Raw genomic sequence first — 20,547 nt, 5'->3', positions numbered from 1 at the left:
CCAGACAAATATAACACATTTAAAGTCTCTGACTCAGCTGAGGAAGGAGCAGTACTCATCTTCCTTCAGGCTTCAGAGACAGCGAAAATAGGGTAGAGAGAAGGACAGAGAGCCAGTTTCTGTAGCCTTATGTTGTAAGGATGGCCCTATAAATTTGGACTGTAATGATCTATTTTTTTCTTTCCACTTAAAAATAAGAGCATACAATGGTTGCACTGGAAATGGAAGGTTCTTGGGATTCACGGCTTTTTGTAAATCCTGACAGATCTCCTCAGGATACCACAGTGGAATTTCCCTCCCAAAGATGCTCTCTAGGATCTGGCATTTTGCCAGCAGCTATTACAACAAGGCAGACGGGGTCTGCAGGCACCCGCTGTATTGAGCAGTGGACACTACTCTATGGTTCTCTATGGCAGAAGGAGCTGGTGCTTGTCTGAAACAGAATCATTCCCTTGTTGTCCTCCCCTGTCTTACAATCTCTGCCTGCAGCACTCCTTGACTTCAAGCAGAGGTGCTTTTGAGACAACCACTCAGCCCCATGTGAGGAGTCCTTCTAGAAATGCTCCCGCATGCATCCCTGATTCAATCCACAGGAACACAGCTTGGTCCCCTGAACCAACTGGCTCTCAGTACAATCTACTCAAAGCCCATGGAGCATCCAGACCTGTTATCAATCGTCATCTTCCAAACTCTTCCTCAGTGCTACCACTTCTGTCCCCAAGCCCTGGCATCACCAACCATGACTTAGCACTTGGCCAATAAGCCTGACCGCCCAATTACCCTGTCTTCCCAGTGTAACTTCCTCCACTCCCAGCTGACTGCAGACCACCACCCCACATCTGGATTCCTGGGAGGGGGTTGTCACTAGGGAATGCTAGGGCAATCTACTGAATTTATTGTAGAGGAAATGTTTGACCGGTTTAATTGTTCAGGCCTGAGGACATAAGGAGAAACTGACAATGGCAAAGAGAGTGTGATGTGAGAAGAAGCTAAGAACAAATACAAGAGAACTTCTGAAAAGAGCTGGATGGAAAAAAGAAGGAATCTTTGCCAAAATACTCCAAAGACCAACTGGTTTATTTCAAACCTCCTCCACTGCCCCTTTTATTGCTGTGCACACCATCCTCCTCCATGTTGGAACTGCTTAACTCACTCTGGGACCCTGGGTTCTTCTGGATCTGCTGAGCCACAAAAGTGTGCTGTCTATCCACTCACTCAGGTGACCTTTCCACTAGTTCCTTTTGAATTTAGGTGATTCTCCCAGTGCACTATGGGAAACCGCAGAGAGATGCTCTCTCCTCCCCCCACTTCCTTCTCTGTCTCTCAGGCCTCCACTCCAAGTAGCTTAGAAGGTTTTAGTCTGGGGCTCACAAGGCAGCTGCAGGGGCTATGTGGACCTTTTGGCGCACACATTTTGTGTGTGTGTGTGTGTGTGTGTGTGTGTGTGTGTGTGTAACAGAGGGAGAAGGAATGAATATGAATGTTCTGGAGCAAGATTCACCACTTTTTCCATCAGGTTTTCAAAGGGAGATAAGGAGCCACTGGCAGGGTGCCCTGAAGGAAAGGAGATACCCACACAGCCATGGAAGTCAGGGCCTGCCCCAGTACCTTGGAAGCTGCCATCACAGCCGCTGTGGCTGCCACGTTCAAGCCCCGCTTCCCAAAGTGCACAAGGGCATCATAACTCCGGTCTTTTGCTTGGACCAGGCAATCATCGATTTCCTGTCAAAGGAACAGCAGAGGCACACTGAGTTGGCAGGTTCAAATAAATCTATGTTCTCTTTCCCTTCTCCTGAGTGCTGCCCTTGGCAGCTGGCCTAATCTGATTCTCACTGGACTTGAAAAGTTATAGACACTTGTAGTATGTGTGTGTAGATAGGTGGGTGGAGAAAGACAGAAGAGATGTGAGGGGGAATGGAAAAAGGACTTTTGAAAAAACATCAATTTAATAACCCAGCAGTAAGGCCGGGGATTATTTCTAAAAGCCTCTAACTTCCATGGAGAGGGATAATCCTGCCATTCTATACACAGTCCCTCTGTAAGACACTGAAAGAACCTAGGGCTGAGAGAACTGCCAAGAATCACGCTTCTAGCCTCAGGCCTGCCACAAACTGGCCATCACACCTTGGCACTCTTGGCCCCTCTACACAGTTGTATCTTCCAGATAATGAGGACAGTGATGATACTAACTTGCAGCAGATGGTGAGGATTAACTGAGGTAAATCCAAGAAAGCACCTCACACAATGGCTTGTTTCAATTAATGATAACCACTGCCATTTTCCTTGTCTTCAAGGATTGGGACCCTTGCAGTCCTAAATTCAGTTATTCTATAGTTTTAATTTAATTCTGTAACCAAATATTTCCCTACATATATGTCAATGGGAGGGATTAGAATATAGAAAGAAATGGGTGTTTTATTGATAAAAGAGATCATTTTACAGATATTGAAATAAAATTAGAAGACATCCGGAATCATACAAGGTAAAAGTGAGGAAAAAAACAAGGTTGAGGTCTCCCTCTGGGGCCGAAACCAAGTACAATATTGGCTTAGTTCAACTTTGGATCATATCTGGTTTATTCTGTTTGCTTGGGGTTGTTTTGTTGTCATTTTGAGAAAGTGGCTGTTTCACAGTTACAGTAGCTCACTTCAGAGTCTAATGATGGAGGCATTCGGCCTCCAATTTGTCTGAAAGTCAGTTCACAGGTGCACTTCCTGTGCTTTGAGTGTGCGGGGTTCCCTGTGCAAGGCCTCTCAAGGAAATCGAGGCAGGAAGCCCTCTAATGGGACCCTCTGACTCGGGAAGTGATTCCTGGCAGCTCTCAAGAAGGATCATCTCCACTTCAATGGAAGCTACATCAAACGCTTCAGGGGAGGCCAGCACTGAGGACAAGGGACGAAAGAAGAGCAGGATTTGATAACTAGGTCAAAATAGATATCTATCCTCTAATTCCATCCTCTGAGGCAGAGAGAGTTGTGGGCCTGGTTCCTAAATGGACTTTCACAAATGTCTCCAACAGCCTGTTCTTCTGACTGCTTTGCTTACCAAAGCCTTCCCCTGGAGGAAGCCCAAAGCATTTAACTTTCAGAAACTATAGAAATTAATATACCAAGTCACCTATAGTGCTCCCTTTTTTTCTTTTTTCTTTTTGGTACCAGGAATCAAACTCAGTGCCTCATGCTTGCCAGGCAGGCATTTCACCACTGAGCTACATTCCCAGTCCAGCGCTCTCCTTTTATTTTGAAGAATTCTGCTATACAATCAGAGTGGAAAATAATGTAATTAATGAATAATAAATGTTGGAATCATTTGACACAATAATTACATTCTTGGAAATTTATTCTAAGATAATCAAAGGAAGAAACTTAACTCCATTCAGGGTGGTGTTCACTGCAGAACTGCCTACAACAGAAAAATATGTAGATAATCTAAATAGCATTGAGGCCACTATGGCCTTTACCTTAGGCCATTAGGAAGACCAAGTAGAAGGGACTGTGTCCAAACATCTTTAAGATCCCAAAATACAAATTTTTATTTATTATTTAGCCCTTGTGATTAATATTTGTTTTTGAGACAGGGCCTTACCATTTAGTTCAGTTCAGGCTGACTCTGAATTTACTTTGTAGCCCAGGCTGGCCTTGAACTCCTGACGATCCTCCTGCCTCACCCTCTTGAGTGCTGGGATTACAGGTATGCACCACCATGCCTGGCTATGTCAAGTTTTAAAATATTCTTTAAAAAAAGACCTAGGGTGGGGATTTAGCTCAGTGGTTCCAGCACCTGCCTCTCAAGCACAAGGACCTGAGTTTGATTCCCTGGTGCCAAAAAATTAAAAATTAAAAAAGACCCTACATAGCCAGGCTTCGTGGCACATGTCTGTAATTCCAGCAGTCACAGCCGGGAGGAGGATCATGAGTTCTGGGCCAGCCTAGGCTACATAGTCAGTTCAAGGCCAGCCTGGCTGCACAATGAAACCCCGTCTCCAAAAAGAAAATCATTCACATAATACACATTAAAAAGATTCTATGTAAAAATTTAAATGATCTATATAAAAATCATCACTACAAAAGGACAGGGACTAAGGATCATAAAAGGAAGGAAATTCAGTTTGGGAAATTAAATTGTGAGTGAATTTTTTCTTTTGTTTCAATTATATAATATTTTACAATAAATAATAATAAACATATTTTAGACCATTTTTATTTCTAAAAAATACACTATGTCCAAAAAAATAGTTAAAATTGGCTGAGGGCCAGGCATGATGGCACATGACTGTAATCCCAGGTCTTGGGAAGGCTGACAGGAGGATTGCAAATTCAAGTTAGTGAGACTTTGTCTAAAATAAAAAAAGGACTGGGGATGTAGCTCAGCACTCCTTGGGTTCAATCCTCAGGGCTACAAAAACAAAGCTGGGGATATATTTCAGTAACAGAGCATGCCTATAGCATGTGTGCGGCCCAGAAAAAAAAAAGAAAGAAAGAAAAAAACAAAAAATTAGAAGCAACAACTTGTTGAGATAATAAAAGCCAATCAAAGGTCTCCTGTGATACAATAATCTTTTTATTTATCACTTTTTTATCTTTTACTTGCTGTGAGTAATGAAAGGCAAAGCAACATAAATTACCTTTTCTTTTGAAGACAGCGTGGGATGTACAAACTTCCTGTACAGGAGGCTGGAGCCTTTTGTGTAGGGAGATAGCAGCCAGGCTACAAACGCTATTTTTAGTTCATAATAGAATGGAAACCTGGAGAGATAAGAAAATACATGTCCCATTAGCTTCTTAGCAACACTGCCCTGGATCCATGAAGGACAAGACGTGGGCATGGTGTGGACACCTCTCCTGCTCACACCCCACTGTAGGGCTCCTAGCTTCCTCCTCTGTCCAGCAGGGGAAGGTGTGCATGCATACAGGTGCACACACAGGCACACACACAGTACAACCATGGCCTCTTCCTGAAAGCTGGCTTGAGTTTTCTTCTGTTGCCCAAGCAGCCAGGAATGGAGGCTCACTCCATCCATCACCCTGTGGCCCTGGCAGCAGGCTGGCATATGGCTCCAGCTGCAGCCTGCAGGCTTAGAAGACTAGGTTCATGCCCAACACCCCACTGTTCAGCCCTTCCCTGTGGTCAGAAGCACAAACACTCTGAGGAGTCACACAGGGCAGGTCAGACATCTCTAGGCTGAGAGTAAAAGCTACCCTTTCTTGGCTGTCTTTTCGGCACACATAGAATAGAGACATAAGACCAACTTTTGGCCAAAAGGAAAATGCTCTTCACCCTACACAAGTCAATGCCAGGCAAATACATCTTGACCTTTTTGCTGCCAAAAGAAAGAAGAGCTTGGGATGCAGGTAACATCCGATTCTGAAGTCCTGTGCACACCTGAGCCCATTGATTTGTCTGTGCCACAAACATTCATCCAGCACCTCTATGTGCCAGCTTGTGCTGGGCGCTGGGCAGATAACAGTGGGCCAGGAAGACTTGCTCCTCCTCCTCCTTGGAGTTTCCAGAAACAGACAAGATTCTGACATCCCTGAACCTAGGAGTCCAGCCAGAGAAACAGAGATTGATACAATAATCACACCCAACTAGAACAGCGACCTGAGGACAGTACCGTAGTACCCCTCTACCGGCGCACAGAGTGTCTTTGTGAGTACTTGAAAGTCAGCCCCTCCAACTAAATGCTGTTCTATGGGCACAAAGCTTGGCAAGCAGAGCTAGTTCTGGATTCCAACCCCACTCACCTCCTCAGACAGATGAGCCAATTCTTACAGATATCAAAGAGCTCACCTGCAAGCCCAGGCTTCCCACACAAACCTACCAGTCCCGAGCTGACACTCCAGCCACCTTCTCTACTGGGATCTCACACCCCAGGCCACCATCCACTTGCTCCAGTCACCCTGGCCAGACCACAGACAGTCCTATATCACAGAGCCCTCAAAATTACTGTAACCAGCGAACTCCAAGCCGGCTTACCCTGCCTTGCCCATTCCTTCCTGTGGAAATCACAATAAAGCCTTTGGCCCATTTCTTTCCTCTGCCTCCTGACCTGCCCTGGGGCTTTCCTGAGGCCTTGCATGCTGTGGCAGCTGCTTCTGGTTTCTAGGAATCTGAAAATATGACAAATCTCTCTCTCTCTCTCTCTCTCTCTCTCTCTCTCTCTCTCTCTTTCTTTCTTTCAGTCTCACTATGTAGCTCAGGCTGGCTCTGAACTCACTATGTAGCCCAGGCTGGCCTTGAACTTGCAGTGATCCTCCTGCCTCAGCCTCCCAAGAATTGGAATTACAGGCATCAGTCACCACATCTGCCTTAATTTCTTCCTTCTTGATAGGCATTTCCATGACTGCAATCCTTTCCACACCTGATTCAAACAAATCCCGGTCATCCTTAAAACACAATGCTTCGAGGGAAAAGGTCACCTGTGCATGTCTGAGAAATCAGAAAAGTTAATCTTCCCCAGATAAGGAGCCAGAAATGAAAAGGAACAATTTCTAGCAAGTCAATTCCAGACCCTTTAATGCTTACACAGACCCTTGAATCAGCAGCTCTGCCCACTCCCCCTTTCCTCAGGAAGGTCTCAGCCCCTCAGCTTTCTGCCTCTGGCTGATTTGTCCTGAACAGTCCTTCAGCAACCAGGGGCACTTTCAGTGGCAAGACTGTTTAGTGTTTCACAGGCAGAAAAGAGAGGGGCTGAAAGAACGGAGGCATGATTCTCTCATAGGGAAACACTCTGGTGATTAACAATGGAGGAACTTTTGGTTTGAAAACAAGTATTTGCCAGTCCTGAGGGGAAAGCAAATGAATCTGGCAAGTTCAGAAACCAGCACAAGATACACCGACAATCCCAAGGGCATCTGTCACATTGCAGCTCTTTTATTTATTATGTAAAAGATGTATTTTTTTTAAAAAAAGGTCATACATGCACATAGTTTTAAAAAATGCATACATACAGCAGTCTCTTTCCCACCCCTGACCTTTGGTCCCTTTTCTAAAAGCATAAACATTATCAGTTGCTGGTGCACCCTTCCAGAATGGACTGGAGCCAGGCACATACAATCATCTAGATGCTTACAACTCCCTCAACTGCCCTCCAGAGACAGCTGCATTTGATACACCCCCTTCTATCCCTTGCTTCCCCCCAACACACACAATCCACAGTGTGCTTTGGGGACTGTCTCACACCAGCACACAGAGAGCTGCCACTTCTCTTAATGGCTGCAAGTGGGTGTGCAGGCATCTCCCCACAGCCGTGAATATTCATGAAGGTGACAATCTTTGGCAACTAAGCTGAGCTGCAAATGAACCTCCTAGTGTGTTTCTCTACACATGTGTCCAAGTGCATCTGCAGAATAAATGCCCCAGGAGTAGAATTTCTGTGTGCACTTTAACTATGGACAGAGGTGGCGCCACCATGCAAACATGAATAAGAGACCCTGATTCCTCGGTGTACACCACTGTAAGAGCCTCTGCCCCAGGCTGTGCGATGCACTTGCATATTCATCCTGAGTGATCCTTCAGATCACCCAGCCCCCCTCTCCTTCTCTCTGACCAGTCTGCTGCAGACCATCCTGTTCCCCGAGTTCCTTTCAGTGTATCCTATCCAGGCTGACCGGAAAACCTTCCTGCCTGCCGATCTTCTGGGTTATTTCTCCAGCCATATCTTATCAGATGCACTGAGCAGCTCCAGTGACAAACTCAAGAGGGCAGACTTTGTTTGGAGTGACCAGCAGACCTGCCCATTGGGTGCCAACCCCAAGAAGCTCTAGACTGGATGAGAGAGTGCTGCTCCCTTTTTCCACGTTCACCCTGGACCATGGAGCTCACACTGAAGCCATTTTGGGAGAGGGATGTCAACTGGCTATAGAAGAATCAGAAAAAAATCGATTTGTTCCTTGGTGGTGTGATGGTTGATTGATTGTGACAACTTGAGAAACTGGTTAAGAGAAGCTTAACTAAATTGGCTCAGCAATTCCTCACCCTACGGTGTGGCGGAGCCTTCCACCTCGGCTGGATGGTGTAAAATAGAAAGACGGATCTGCTTCTGTTCCTTCTGAGCAGCTCCAGTCTTCACCTTCGCCTTGGATGTCATTTCCTGGCTTCCAGCACAGACTCTTCGGCTTCCAGCGCAAATCCTTCAGACTTCCAGAGTAGACTCTTCAGCCTTCCATCACAGACCCACCGACCACCTGATATGTACTCGCACAGGATGCTGCAGTGAGCTCCAGACCTTTGACCAAATCTTTGGTGTATCCAGTGTGCAGACTCTCTGGATTCTTTCTCATCCAACTCTGTGGTTGGTCATTTTAAGCCAATCTTGTAAATCCATATATATATGTATATCTTGTGTTATATCTGTTTCTCTAGTAAATACTGACTGATACAAGTGGAAAGATAGCACAAATATCCAAGAGCATTAACAAAAAAACCATCAGAGCCTGCTAATTCCCCACCTTTCCAGAACTTTAGTTTGGGAGGGAGGACATGCACAAGGCACCTGAGAAACAAGAACGCCACCGCTCAGTCACCAGCATGGAAGAAGAGAGGACAAGAAGAGATGGGGACAGGAGGAAGGATGAGGTGCAGGAAGAGAGATGGATGCGTTCCAGCACCCGCACCTCACTGCCACTGGAAATTCTCTACCCAGTGCTGCCAAGAGGTGCAGCTCTGGGTGCCCTGTGCCTGTGGAGAACCAGCACACAGTAGGTTCTATAAACGTCTGTGTACAAGATATCTCTAGGTCCACACTCTCTGAAAGCTTCCCCCGCCTCCTTCTTCCCTCCTAGATACAAATGGGCAGGCCTTGCTGACCCTGTTTACCCTATGTGGTCTCTAGATCACAGCTAAGTACTAAGTACTACCAAGGAAGTACCAAGTAGTAAGGACTAAGTAATTTTTAGATTACAAATTTGGAACTGGGAAGCCTACAACTTCAGCATAAACAGTATTGAGGGGTCAACTGGCAGTGAGCAGAAGCAGGGTCCTTAAGCTTCAGTGAGAGGGGCCCCTGAAGTGCCCTGCTCCTCCTCTTCCAGAGTTTAATGTTTTAGCTTTTCTTTTCACTCTGCGAGTTACTCCAACTATCTCCCAACAAAGCCCTACTGCTTTCCCTTCTTTTCCTTAAGTTAGTCAGAGGTAGTGTCTGTTGTTTGCTAGAAAGGATCCAGGAGCCCCAATAACCCATGACCCACAGGCCAAACCCAGCAAGTTACTTATTTTTATAAATAAAGTTTTATTAGAACACTGCCACACCCACTTACTTATGTATTATCTGTGGCGGTTTTCATGCTGCAATAGCAGACTAGCTGCAACAAAGATTTATGGTCCTGAGAGCTCAAAGTAGTTAATATTTGGGTCTTGACACAAAGTACACTGATGCTTGGGTTAAGGCTGTTTCCTCCACTTAAAGTCCCCAAATCTCTCATTGAAGTGTATGGTGGGGGAGGGAAAGTCCTGTGTCTAAGAAGACCAGGCTCTTGCCAGGGGTTCTAAGATCCTCTAAGGTGAGCCACTCAGATTCGTGTTTTCTAGAGTTCTTGGGGTCCCTTGCCTTTGCCAACACAGTCACCACCAATGAAGTCTGTTTCCAGCCCACCTAACCATCCCAGCCTTCACCTAAGAGGTGAAGAAGGGCCCTACTCATTCCACAGTAAGACCCCCTTGAAGAACCATGACCTCTAGGAATATGGAAAAAGCCCCAGGAACCCCACATTTCCTCCATAGTTTCCCAGGCACATGCACAGCACTGAGGGACACAGGGAAGTTGTGTGTCCCCACCCTGACAATATAACACCTCAACATTCTGGAGGGGTACTTGTCTTTTAGGAGAATTGGTCACAGGATGAAATTGTCCACAGTACATACAAGTAATGTGTACAGAACATTTCTAGAAGAAAACACAAGTAACTTTTCATAGTGGTACCTCTAGCAATGGGAAGGGAATTATGGGTCTGGGGGAAAGGATTATTTTTAGTGGTGCTAGGGATCGAGCCCAGGTCCTCACAAAACATACATTCTACCACTGAGCTACCCCAGCCCCTAGACTTACTGTTAGTATATTGTTTCACTTGTATTTTGCAGGCACATGTATTATTTTATAATTTTTTAAATGTCATTTAAATAAAATCACCTTCCTAAATTACAAAACAAGTCACAATCCTATCTATCCTATGGCCACATTTAATCAGCATTTCCATCAGGGTAGAATGTTTTTAAAAATAAACCGTGAAGAGGGAACTATCTTACAGAAAGGGTGAAAAGTAGGGAACAGGGATGAATAAACAGGGCTGAAGCAGGGAGGGAAGGTTCCTCAAGAGACCCCTTCCCCACAGACAAGGCTGAGCTCAGGCCTGCAGGAGAAAGGCAAAGAGCACTTACTTCCCCCTAAAAACTCCTCACCACCTCTGGCTAAAGTGAGAAAGCTGTGAGGCGTGCATGTGAGGGGTCAGGAAGACTGGGGGATTCGACCCATACTTGAAGAACAATGTTTACAGACCAATTTATGAGAAATATTTCAAAGGACATCCTTGTGCTTGCACCTCCAGCCTGAGGTAGGGTGTGAGGCTTCAGCCCTTCCCCTTCTCTCCCCTCACACTAGGCCAAATCATCCTGTAAATGGCCCAATTCCTGGAGTACTTACCAGCAAAGGAAGATGTCTGTGAATGTCTCTGCGGTGGTGAAAAGTGCAAATATAATCCAGTACATCATCCATTTGACCTGTTGAAGGAGAAAGCACAGAGCTAGTGGAAAAAGTCAAGGACAACAGGCTGCTGGAAATCAAGTGAAACAGGCCCAGGCAGCAGATGCCGAAGCAGGTCCAGGTAATGCCACCCACATGTGTAACTCTCTGTACTCTTTCCCACACCTTGAGGATGACAGCAAATGGGCTGTTCCACAAATGATCGGGATAAAGTCAAATCAGACCCTGGATGGCCTTTCACAGCCCTCATGTGAGCAAGGGAGACCTGCAGACCAAGAGTGACACAAGATTGAGGCAGGTCATTTTTCCACGATTAACATCAGATGAGTAAATGCTCCATGCTTCCACGGAGACACACCTTGGGATGACCTTTCACCAGGCCAGACTCAGGGATGGAATGGCAGTCTTCTTCACAGTCACAAATCATTTCTTGTGGGAAGTCCCCAGGGCTACTGGGAGGAGCTAAATCTTTCTTTAAATTTCTCCTATGTGACCCTCCTCTTCCATTCCATTGCCTCTCTCTTCTATGTGCCATCTCTCTTGAGCTACTGCAATGATCTCCTCATTGCTTCCTGTGTCTCCTGGTTTTTCCCTCACCAACCTATCCTATAGCTCAGTGATGACGGACCTTTAGAGTTTTCAATGATACAAACAAGCTGCTGCAGCACATGTTCTATAGGTTCACCACCACTGCTATAGGTCATCCCCATTCCACCCTCCCTAAAGTATGAACTCATTAGAGTACTATTTCTCCATTTAAAATCTTCCAACATGTAGAATAAAGTCCAAATTTCTTAGTGTGTTCCTTCCACTTCCAGTAATAGTGGAATAGCTTGTTTTGGGGTAAAAGTCTCAATAAAATATTTCAAAACAACTGTTTGAAAGGCATTAGAGAGCAATGAAAAGCAGGCAGAGACCTGAAGGGATTTAACCCTTATTTGCCTAGAAAACTGGAAAATGAATTTTGACACTTTCAGAGTTGCTAGAAGTTGAGAGGGAAAAAGTCCTAAAAAGAAGGAAACTTAACAGAGCAGGACACATCACCATCTCCTGTCTACATCAGAACTATAGCCTCATCTTGGTCTCTAGATCTCTGTCCCCTTCTTAATTTGTCCTTCTTATTCCAGTCAAAATGATCTTAATTTCAAATGCAATGACCCTCTTTCCTAGCTTAATGGCTTCAATACTTCCCTGTTAAGATAAAACCTAAATTCCCTAAATTGGCTTTCAAAGCCTTGTATGAACCAACCTTTAATTATCTCCATCAAAGTGGCCTCCACATAACTACCTCTCTCCCCTTTTCTACCCCAGCCATAATGAACCACTTTCAATTTCCTGAACAATCTTCTTTTGCCTCCAGATTTCAGCCCTCGAGTCTCAGTCTAAATCAACATCACTTCCTCAGGAAGTACCCAAAGCTCAGGTAAATAATGTCTCCTTCACAGGTTCAGACATTTGGTGTATGTGCTTGGCTGAGGAGCCAATGGGGCGAAGCTACCATCTGTGGGATTATGACTGAACGCCTCTAAGTCAGAATCCCGCCCAGGCGGAACGATATGGCAGCGCCAAAGGAGCCTCGGTTGGCCTCGGATAGCCGGTCCCCAGCTCGTCCCCCGGGGCGTGCGCGCGTCCCCGCCACGCGTCCGGACCAGGGTCCGGTGTGGAGACCCCTTCCTCCCGGGGAAAGGGGCGCGGCAGGAAAGGGGGCCGCCCTCTCCCCCGTCGCGAATCGCACGTTCGTGGGGAACCTGGCGCTAAACCTTTCGTAGACAACCTGCTTCAGGTCGGGGTTTCGTAAGCATCAGAGCAGCTCCCTCTCTGCGATCAATTGAAAGTCAGCCCTTGACACAAGGGTTTGTAAAAAAAAAAAGATAAGAAATAATGTCTCCTTTTCTTCCTCTTGTGATGTTAACACATGGTCCCTGCCCTAACACCTACCACACTGCTGTAAATGTACCTGTTTATTCTTTTGCTTTTCCTACTAGATCATAAGCTCCTTAAGGGTGGAGACCAGTCTTTTTTTTTTTTTTGGTCAAGAATCAATATTTTATTGGTTAATTTTTTAATCTGCAAAGTATTATGTGAGTTTTATATGGTAACAATTTGAAGTCTACATTATGCTAAACATCAAACACCTGTTAGCTGAAGAGATTCAAACATTTTAATACACAAGATATTTAGACTACAGTTCCTTGGTTGTCAAAAACAGTGATTACTGGTGCCAAATAATGAAAATATTGTACCAAATCATCTCAGCAAAATGGGAATACTGAGTATCTACCAATTATTGTTATCTTACAGTATTATAGAAATTAAAAGTCAGAAGTTAGATATTTATGTTATCTACAGTACAGTACATATTTAAGGATGGCTTTGTTTAGAAGACTTGAAAAATCCTCTTGAAATAAACACTATACTCTCAATGTTATAGGTCAATAAAACACAACTGTATCTGGTGGACACAGCAGAGAAATGGCAATTTTGACAAAGGAGTGCTTCCAAAGGCATTTCCTTTAGAGGTGGCTAAGGTTTTTCCACATTACTGAAAAACTAAGTAATGTGGTATAGCTATCTTCACCAAACTTCCACTTGGGCACATTATGGTACATGTTCCCAAACTACTGTTCTTTCTGTCCACCATGCTGACTCCAATATTCCATGATCCACTGTAATCTTTTGGTCTTCCCTCTTGCAGTGTGGAAGCCTGTGCTGCTATCCATTGAGGAGGCAGACCACTAATTCATAGGTGGCCATCATAATGGCTGTGTTTGGAATCTGTCTCACCAAATGAGTTGTTAGACCACGGTAGAGGGACCCGTAACCTTCTTCTTGAACCACCAAAGACAGTGTCTGAAAAAAGGATCTATATTTTGTTCCTTCTTCACGTAGTCTTGTTCTTACAACTTCATGTGGATATGCTATAGTTGTGGCACAAGTTATTGAGGTGGCAGCAGCAAGCATCTTTTCCACAAAATCTGATGCTTCTTTTATAGACTCTTCACCGTTTTCTATCATAGAAGCAGTCTTACATTCCAGTAGTTTTTGCTTTATATTTTCATAAATAACAAAATAGATAACAGTCTCTGATATGCCAGCATAGGAAGCAGACATGCCCCTGTAAAATCCTTTCAGTCCATCTGTTTGATACACTTTACAGATACATTCAAAAGCACCCATTTGCTTTTCCCCACGGTTCCTTGCATCAAGCTGTAACCGAGTCTTTATAAGCCAAATGGGGTTGGTTGCAGTGATTGCAGTAAAACCTTTCACTTTTTGCACTCTAGCCAGTAATACTGTACATCCATATTTATGGAGTATTTTGTATTTAATCTTTTATATTCTTAATGAGTCTGTACTGGACCATTCAGTTTCAGCAACATATATTAAAAAACTGCAAAGCTAAATGTTAATGCTCATGAACAGTGCAAGGAAGCTCTGAAAGCACAATTCTCAGAACAATAGAACTGCCACTGCAGCCGAAATCATGTGAACCTGGGTAGAATCAGGATCAAATACACCATTCAATTTCTCCTTGCAGTTGGAGTAAGCAGCAAAGTATATTGCTCTGGAAGGGGCCACCCCCACTATATTGGGGCCTAATCCTCTAAACAAGGAACAAGGCCCTTCTTTTTCCAAGATTACTTTTAGGCAATGGAGGGGTCCAGGAGACACCACTTGGTTAACACTGGCTCCAGCCATGGTGTTCAGCTGAACTTCCGAGATACAAAGTGTCACAGAAGACGACTGCAGCCGTGTTTTCACAACTTCCAGTGGACATGCCAGAACAGCTCCCACTGTGCCACCACATGCCCCGGCAAACAGATGCACCAGCGTGTCCCTCTGGCTCATTCTCTCTCCAGCGTGCCCTCCGGGTGCTGAGGGGGGATGCGGCTGGGGCTGCCCACTACTGCGGGCGGCTTCGGTCCCGGAAGGAGACGTACAACGCCCCAGTATGGTGAGGGGGATGGCAGAGACGCGGCTGCAGAGGGCAACCCACGCAGCCCTACCCGCGTGCTGCCGCCCACTCAAGCTCCGAGACCAGTCTTCTTACACATCATTATATCTCTAGGACCCAGAACAGTTCCTAGCACACGGTAAGTACTGAGTGAACATGCTTAGAATGACTGCATTAGAATGCGGGCATTATGATTGGGAAAGAAAAGATGGTTCCAAAACGGTTGAGAAGGGATACATTTTTGAAACTACTGTTCAGATGGGTTTTGAGAAGAAAAGACAGCATTAGATAGCTGGGGAAGCAACCGATGCTCCCAAGTACCTGCTGAAGGCAGAGCATGAGTGACTGGTGACTATGGAGCTACTCATAGAAAAAAGAAAGAGGCAATTTAGGCTCCCCATGAGGGCAGCATAAGAGCCAAAGGGATCATCCAAAGAATGCCCAAGATCCCTGGAAAGGCTCAGGAGAGAGGTAGGGGCTACAGACAGATGAAGGAGTCCTGGCAGAGATGGAGTTTGAAGCATTTGGGCTAAAGATATTTCCATCATGTATCCCTTCCCTTTAAAATACTTTCCTCCTAAAAAAAAGGGGGGGGGGTCTGAGGATGACTCATGGAGCCTAAGAAGGCAAATGGAATACTGGTGACTTGGAGAGGGAAACCATATTCATCTAAAATTACCAGGAAATGTTTTTCACCAGCAGGCCTTATAGAAACCAAATGACAGCTATTTTTACCAAGGTTTGAAATAGAACATCCAAGTTTGAGAAATTCTATTCAAACTGCAGGATGAGGAGGGACGAGCCTGGTGCTTTCCATGAGAATTAAGAGAGGGAAAGAGGCATTATGGCTGATTTGTTAGGTCATGTCCAGCAACAGCTATGGAATGGAAAGTTGCCTGCAGCCTGGGAAGTCCCTCTGGCCTGGTCAGGGGCAGGATCCAGCAGTGAGGAGATGGGAGAAGCTGCGATCCTTGGCCACAGCAGCAGTCTTCTGAGCTTAGGGTGGGAAGTAAACCTGGAGACCCTCCATGGACCTCAATGGCTGCTGGACTCCTCAGTCCATTAGACCTTGCTCCGGGGGCTCCTGGCAGCCAGTGAAAGGCCCCCACTATGAGCTGTGGATGTAGCAGTCTGAGCCACCCTGCAGCCTCACTATCCTCTTGTTCCCTCCTCTAACCAGGCACACTAATATTCCTCAAGCCTTTCACACTCCTCATGCATCTGGCCCTGCTTCAGACTCACAGGGACTTCCCTGTTCCAAATGACTGAGGAAGACAAACTCTGAGCCTGGTTCACAGATAACTGCATGGACTGCTGGCAAAAGCGCACAGTGGACAGCTGGTAATACGGTTGGGGTCGCCCTTAGAGAGTGAGGAGGAGAAGCAGGCAGACTCTAAGCAGTGTGCTTAGCCTAGGAGGAGAAATGCTCTCAGGTAACACATTTACACTGTCACCAGGTATATTAGCTACATTTGCTTATTTTCTGTATTCTTGATGCCCTGGCATCTGAAGCCTCACTGACGGGGACTTACACCCTTCCCAGGGCTGGCCAGGAGATGGCAAGATTTCCCCTAGCCCTGCAGGAGCAGCCCATTCATATGCAAACTAGCCAGTCCTGAGACTTTAACTCCTCCTTTGTGGGGCTCTCCTGGTTGAGCCAAAGTTTTTCCCCCACCATAATCAACTCAGCCAAGTCCCAGACAACTAGAGGCAACCAGCGGCTAGAGGAGTCCAGAGCCTGCTGAAATTATCCAATGAGCCAATCCCAAACCTGCCTGCCTGCTGTTTCTTTACCTTTCCCACAAAAGCCACAACACAGGCTGTTGCCCACAACCCTCAGCCCCATACTCTGCCTTCTGGCTGGCTCTGGTATTCCCCATGTGGCCCTACTTCTAGGGAACTGTGGGTACAGACATCTTCCTTCATGTCATTTTCATGTCTGTGCCTTACCACTCCTGAGTAAAACAAACCCCAGGTACATTTAAAAACACCAGGCAAAGAGGTTCACACAAGGGATGGGTCTGAGCCTGGTATGGAGATGGTCTGGGAATAATGCCAGTGGGCTCAGAGAATGAAGCTATTTGTGGTCCATGTTCATGCTTGCCAAAAGGTCTCACAACAGAGGAGGCTCACAGTAACCAGGCGGATGAGACACCCAGGCCTGTGGATGTCAGCCAGCCTTTCTTCAGACTTAACAGCTTGTGTTTAATTGGCTCATGCACCAAGTGGCCACATGGAAGTGGCAGAGACAGCATAATGGCTCGGCAAGGTGGAATCCCTCTTACCAATGCTGACCTGGCCCTGACCACTGCTCAGAGACCAACCTGCCAGCAGCAATGACCAGCCCTATCTATGACATACCAGAACTCAAGGTAGCAGCCAGCTTCCTGACAGAGGTCTGTGACACCAGGCCCCTTCTCTAACAGAAGGCTCTTCTCTGGAATATTCATTGTTCTGCATATGGACTTGCTTTTTCCCACTCCCTGGATTCTCAGGGCCACAGAGCAAGCTGGGGACTGGGGATTGCTGTTCCATTTTGATACATCTCACACAACACTGCTTCTCACCAAGGACCCTCCATTATAGCAAAAGAAATAAGACAACAGGCTGATGCTTTTGGGAGTCACTCATTTATACACCACATTGCTTTATATAATGCTGCCCAGGCTTGAGGGGTCAGGAAGAGAACCAGGTAGATGCAGTTTCTTCTTTGAGTTAGTGACCACAATATGGCACTGCTTCTTAGAATCTAAGGTACAAGAATGAAGAAAATTAAGGCCAATGCCAGCTCCTTGCAACTCAAAATACAGTCTACGGACCTGTTCCATGGATATCACTTGGGAACATGTCAGAAATGCAGAATTTCCAGTCCCATCCCAGATTTACTGGATCAGAATCAGTATTTTAATGAGATCCCATTAATATGCATGTTACTGTTTGAGAATCACTGATCTAACACACAACATTCCTCCTTCTTATTCCCAAATCTCTGATCTCTACTTTTTAATGATTTTTAGAACCTTACTGATAGATGTTTCTACCAGAGGATACACAATGTTTCAACAAAATGAAAGCAAAGACTTTACTGTCACATGGGCATGACTAGGGCACAGACAATAAAGGGACTTATGTGTTTTGATGGGGTAAATGACCCTAATTATGAAGGGGAATTGAGGTTACTGATACACAAGGCAGCAAGGAGGGCAAATGGAAATTGCGGGTTACCTGGGGGGCTTCTAGCACTGTTGTGTACTGAGGTAGAAGTCAATGGATCAGTACTACAACCCTACAGAGGCAAGATTGCCAAGGCCTCAGATTCTTTTTTTTTTTTTGGTACCGGGGATTGAACTCAGGTCCTTGCGCTTGCACAGCAAGCGGTGAAACCACTGAGCTAAATCCCCGGCCCTTAAAGTAGAGCTCTTTTTTTTTTTTGTACCAGGGATCCAACTCAGAACCTTGCACTTGCAAGGCAGGCACCAGAACCACTGAGCTAAATCCCCAGCCCTCCTCGGATTCTTAAGAATCAAGATTTGGACCACATCACTGAATAAGGTACCCACTCACTAAAGCTCTATCTGAAAACAAAGGGAGCATGGATTGGGTAATAAAAGAGGGAAGTATCAGGAAACCTTGAAAAAGAACACACATCTATGGAATTCTAGGTGTCTAGCACATACTTCTGAGAAGGGGTCTTGCAGTGTAGCTCAGGCTGGCCTTGAATTCACTATGTAGTCGAGGGTGGCCTTGAACTTGTGGCAATTCTCCTGCCTAAGCCTCCCCAGGGCTGGATTACAGGCGTGTACCACCATGCCTCTGCTCAATGTCTTTGAGCTATTTTACAACGTTCGAAGTTTTAGAAAACTGATTGCAATGAAAATGATTTTGTCCATAGGGGTGCAGTGAGTTTTCTCCAGTGAAGGCATAACTGAACTCCCCATTTCACCAAGAAACCAATTAACAAATCAATTTCAAGATTCTAGATTATGTCTGTTGTTTGCAGTCTCCTTTGAATTATTCTTTTAACTCTTCCTGGTTCCCTTGTTAATTACTGAGTTCAGTAAAATCTTCAACATACATTTTTTTACTTATATAAAAGTTATGATTTATCCTGTTTAAGAAATTATCTTAACAAAAGATAGAAGTACTGCTATGAACTCATAGCTCCATGGATATAGACTGTAGCTTCTATTCATATTTTCTTCCTTCTGTGCTATGTAAAATTAAGTATTTTAAGTACAGTGGACCCTTGAGTTACAACCATCCTGATATACGAACAACTTGGGTTATGATTGCATTTTAGTTTTAACTTACAACCAAAGTCTTGAGTTATGACCCGAATGCTGGCCACTTGTGCTTCCAGATGGTCTCAGATACAGATTTTTTTTTATACCGGGGATAGAACTCGGGACCTTGCACTTGAGAGGCAGGTGGCAGCACTACTGAGCTATCCCCAGCCCTGGATACAGATTTAACCCTTAAAGAGTTCTGGAAGGAACATTACAACATTCCTTCCTGAGTAGGGTTAACTGAGAATTGCTGTGCCAGTGTCTCTCTAAGGACACTGAGATCTGCCTGTGTACAGGAGAGAGACTTTGAAGGCCATGTAGAGGAGTGTGAGCCTTCATTGACCAACTTGAGTTACAACCAGCCCTTGTGAAAGAATTGAATTAGCAAGTCAAGGGTCCACTGTAATTATATCTTAATGTATTCTCTTTGCTTCCTGATACAGCACGGAGGCTAGCAAGGCTGAATGCTGGACACTGAGCCAGGGACCCATCACAACCAGAGGAGGAGAGGACTCTGCCCAGAGATGCTGGACCTGGCTCTAGGCTCAGTAACTACAGATATCTGGATTTAACAAGTGAGTGAGTCCTATAGAATTCTTGATGGAAGATTGTTTTTTTTTTTTTAAACCAAAATATAGGTAAAGGATTCAAATGGTACATATAGGTTTTAGGCAGCCAAAGAGTTAACTGTAACTGCTGTTTGTTTGTTTGTTTGTTTGTTTTTCCCTTCATTACCCAGGATCCAAAGCCTTCTAGATCAAGGGAACTTCCCAGCACTGAGGGTCTTTGTAGGAGGCAAAACCCATTATCTGGGTTTGGAAGAATCAGGTGCTCCTATCCAGATCTGAATCTTTAGGGAATGTTCCAAAGGTAAGGGCAGGTGGTAGCCAGTGTCCCTGATGGCCTAACCAGATCCTTCCTGAGGCTTGAGTCTGGCTGTTACCACCACTCGGCCTTCTTGGGTCTTCTCCAATTTCTAAATGTCCTTTTCCAGCCCTGTAATTAATTCTACAATTCCCCATAAATTCCTTTCTGTCTAAGTTTTCATCCCAAAACCTTGACAAATGCAACAACTTTGGAAAGATATAAGAATCTTAAGACTTGGGCCAGGGATTTAGCTCAGTGGCACCACACCTGTCTCGCAAGTGCAAGGTCCTGAGTTTGATCGCCAGTACTGGGGAAAAAAAAATCTTAAGACTAATATTAAGAGTGATTTTTTTTTGTTGTTTTTTTGTGGTTTTTTTTTTTTTTTTTCTGGTACCTTGGATCGAACTTGGGTCCTTGCACTTTCGAGGCAGGCGACAGAACCACTGAGCTAAATCCCCGGGCCCAAGAGTGATATTTTTAAACTTGGCAATCTTGCTAAAATTATTGTTTTTTATTAGGGGGTGGGTAGGGATGTAAGAGCAAGAATGCTGTTAAATCCTGTATACAGGAGCTTGGCCTCAATCTTGAGGCCATAAAAAGATCCAGAGGAGGGGCCGGGGATTTAGCTCAGTGGTTCCAGCGCCTGCCTCGAAAGCCCAAAGTCCCAAGTTTGACCCCTGGTACAAAAAAAAAAAAGATCCAGAGGAAGTGAGATTAATAGATTCCTGTCTTTAAAAGGTCTC

The 20,547-nt window shown here is 45.2% G+C and overlaps 2 protein-coding genes across 3 annotated transcripts in view; both read right to left on the bottom strand.

Annotated features, from left to right (window-relative positions):
- The window catches only part of Reep1 (receptor accessory protein 1), a 109,163-nt gene that overhangs the window by 30,006 nt on the left and 58,610 nt on the right, over positions 1–20,547 (bottom strand). For both annotated transcript variants that reach the window (XM_013072179.3, XM_013072180.3), the window contains exons 3-5: positions 10,637–10,713; positions 4,625–4,745; positions 1,609–1,722 (exon numbers count right to left, since the gene is read on the bottom strand). In XM_013072179.3, the coding sequence (XP_012927633.3) occupies positions 1,609–1,722; positions 4,625–4,745; positions 10,637–10,713 (312 nt within the window). The remainder of the gene's footprint in view (positions 1–1,608; positions 1,723–4,624; positions 4,746–10,636; positions 10,714–20,547) is intronic.
- Positions 13,226–14,690, bottom strand: LOC101724628 (solute carrier family 25 member 36-like). Its single transcript, XM_087204280.1, has 2 exons — positions 14,154–14,690; positions 13,226–13,976 (listed from the first exon to the last, which is right to left on the bottom strand). Exons 1-2 carry the CDS (start codon positions 14,543–14,545, stop codon positions 13,409–13,411), a joined length of 960 nt encoding a protein of 319 aa, XP_087060406.1. The 5' UTR covers positions 14,546–14,690; the 3' UTR covers positions 13,226–13,408.

The sequence above is a fragment of the Heterocephalus glaber genome, unplaced genomic scaffold (genome assembly GCF_053883595.1).
Source record: "Heterocephalus glaber isolate CG9 unplaced genomic scaffold, H.glaber_assembly_v1.0 deba00000470, whole genome shotgun sequence".
In the NCBI taxonomy this organism is placed as follows: domain Eukaryota; kingdom Metazoa; phylum Chordata; class Mammalia; order Rodentia; family Bathyergidae; genus Heterocephalus; species Heterocephalus glaber.
The sequence above is the reverse complement of the archived record's forward strand: the minus strand, read 5'-3'. Positions and strand labels throughout refer to the sequence as shown.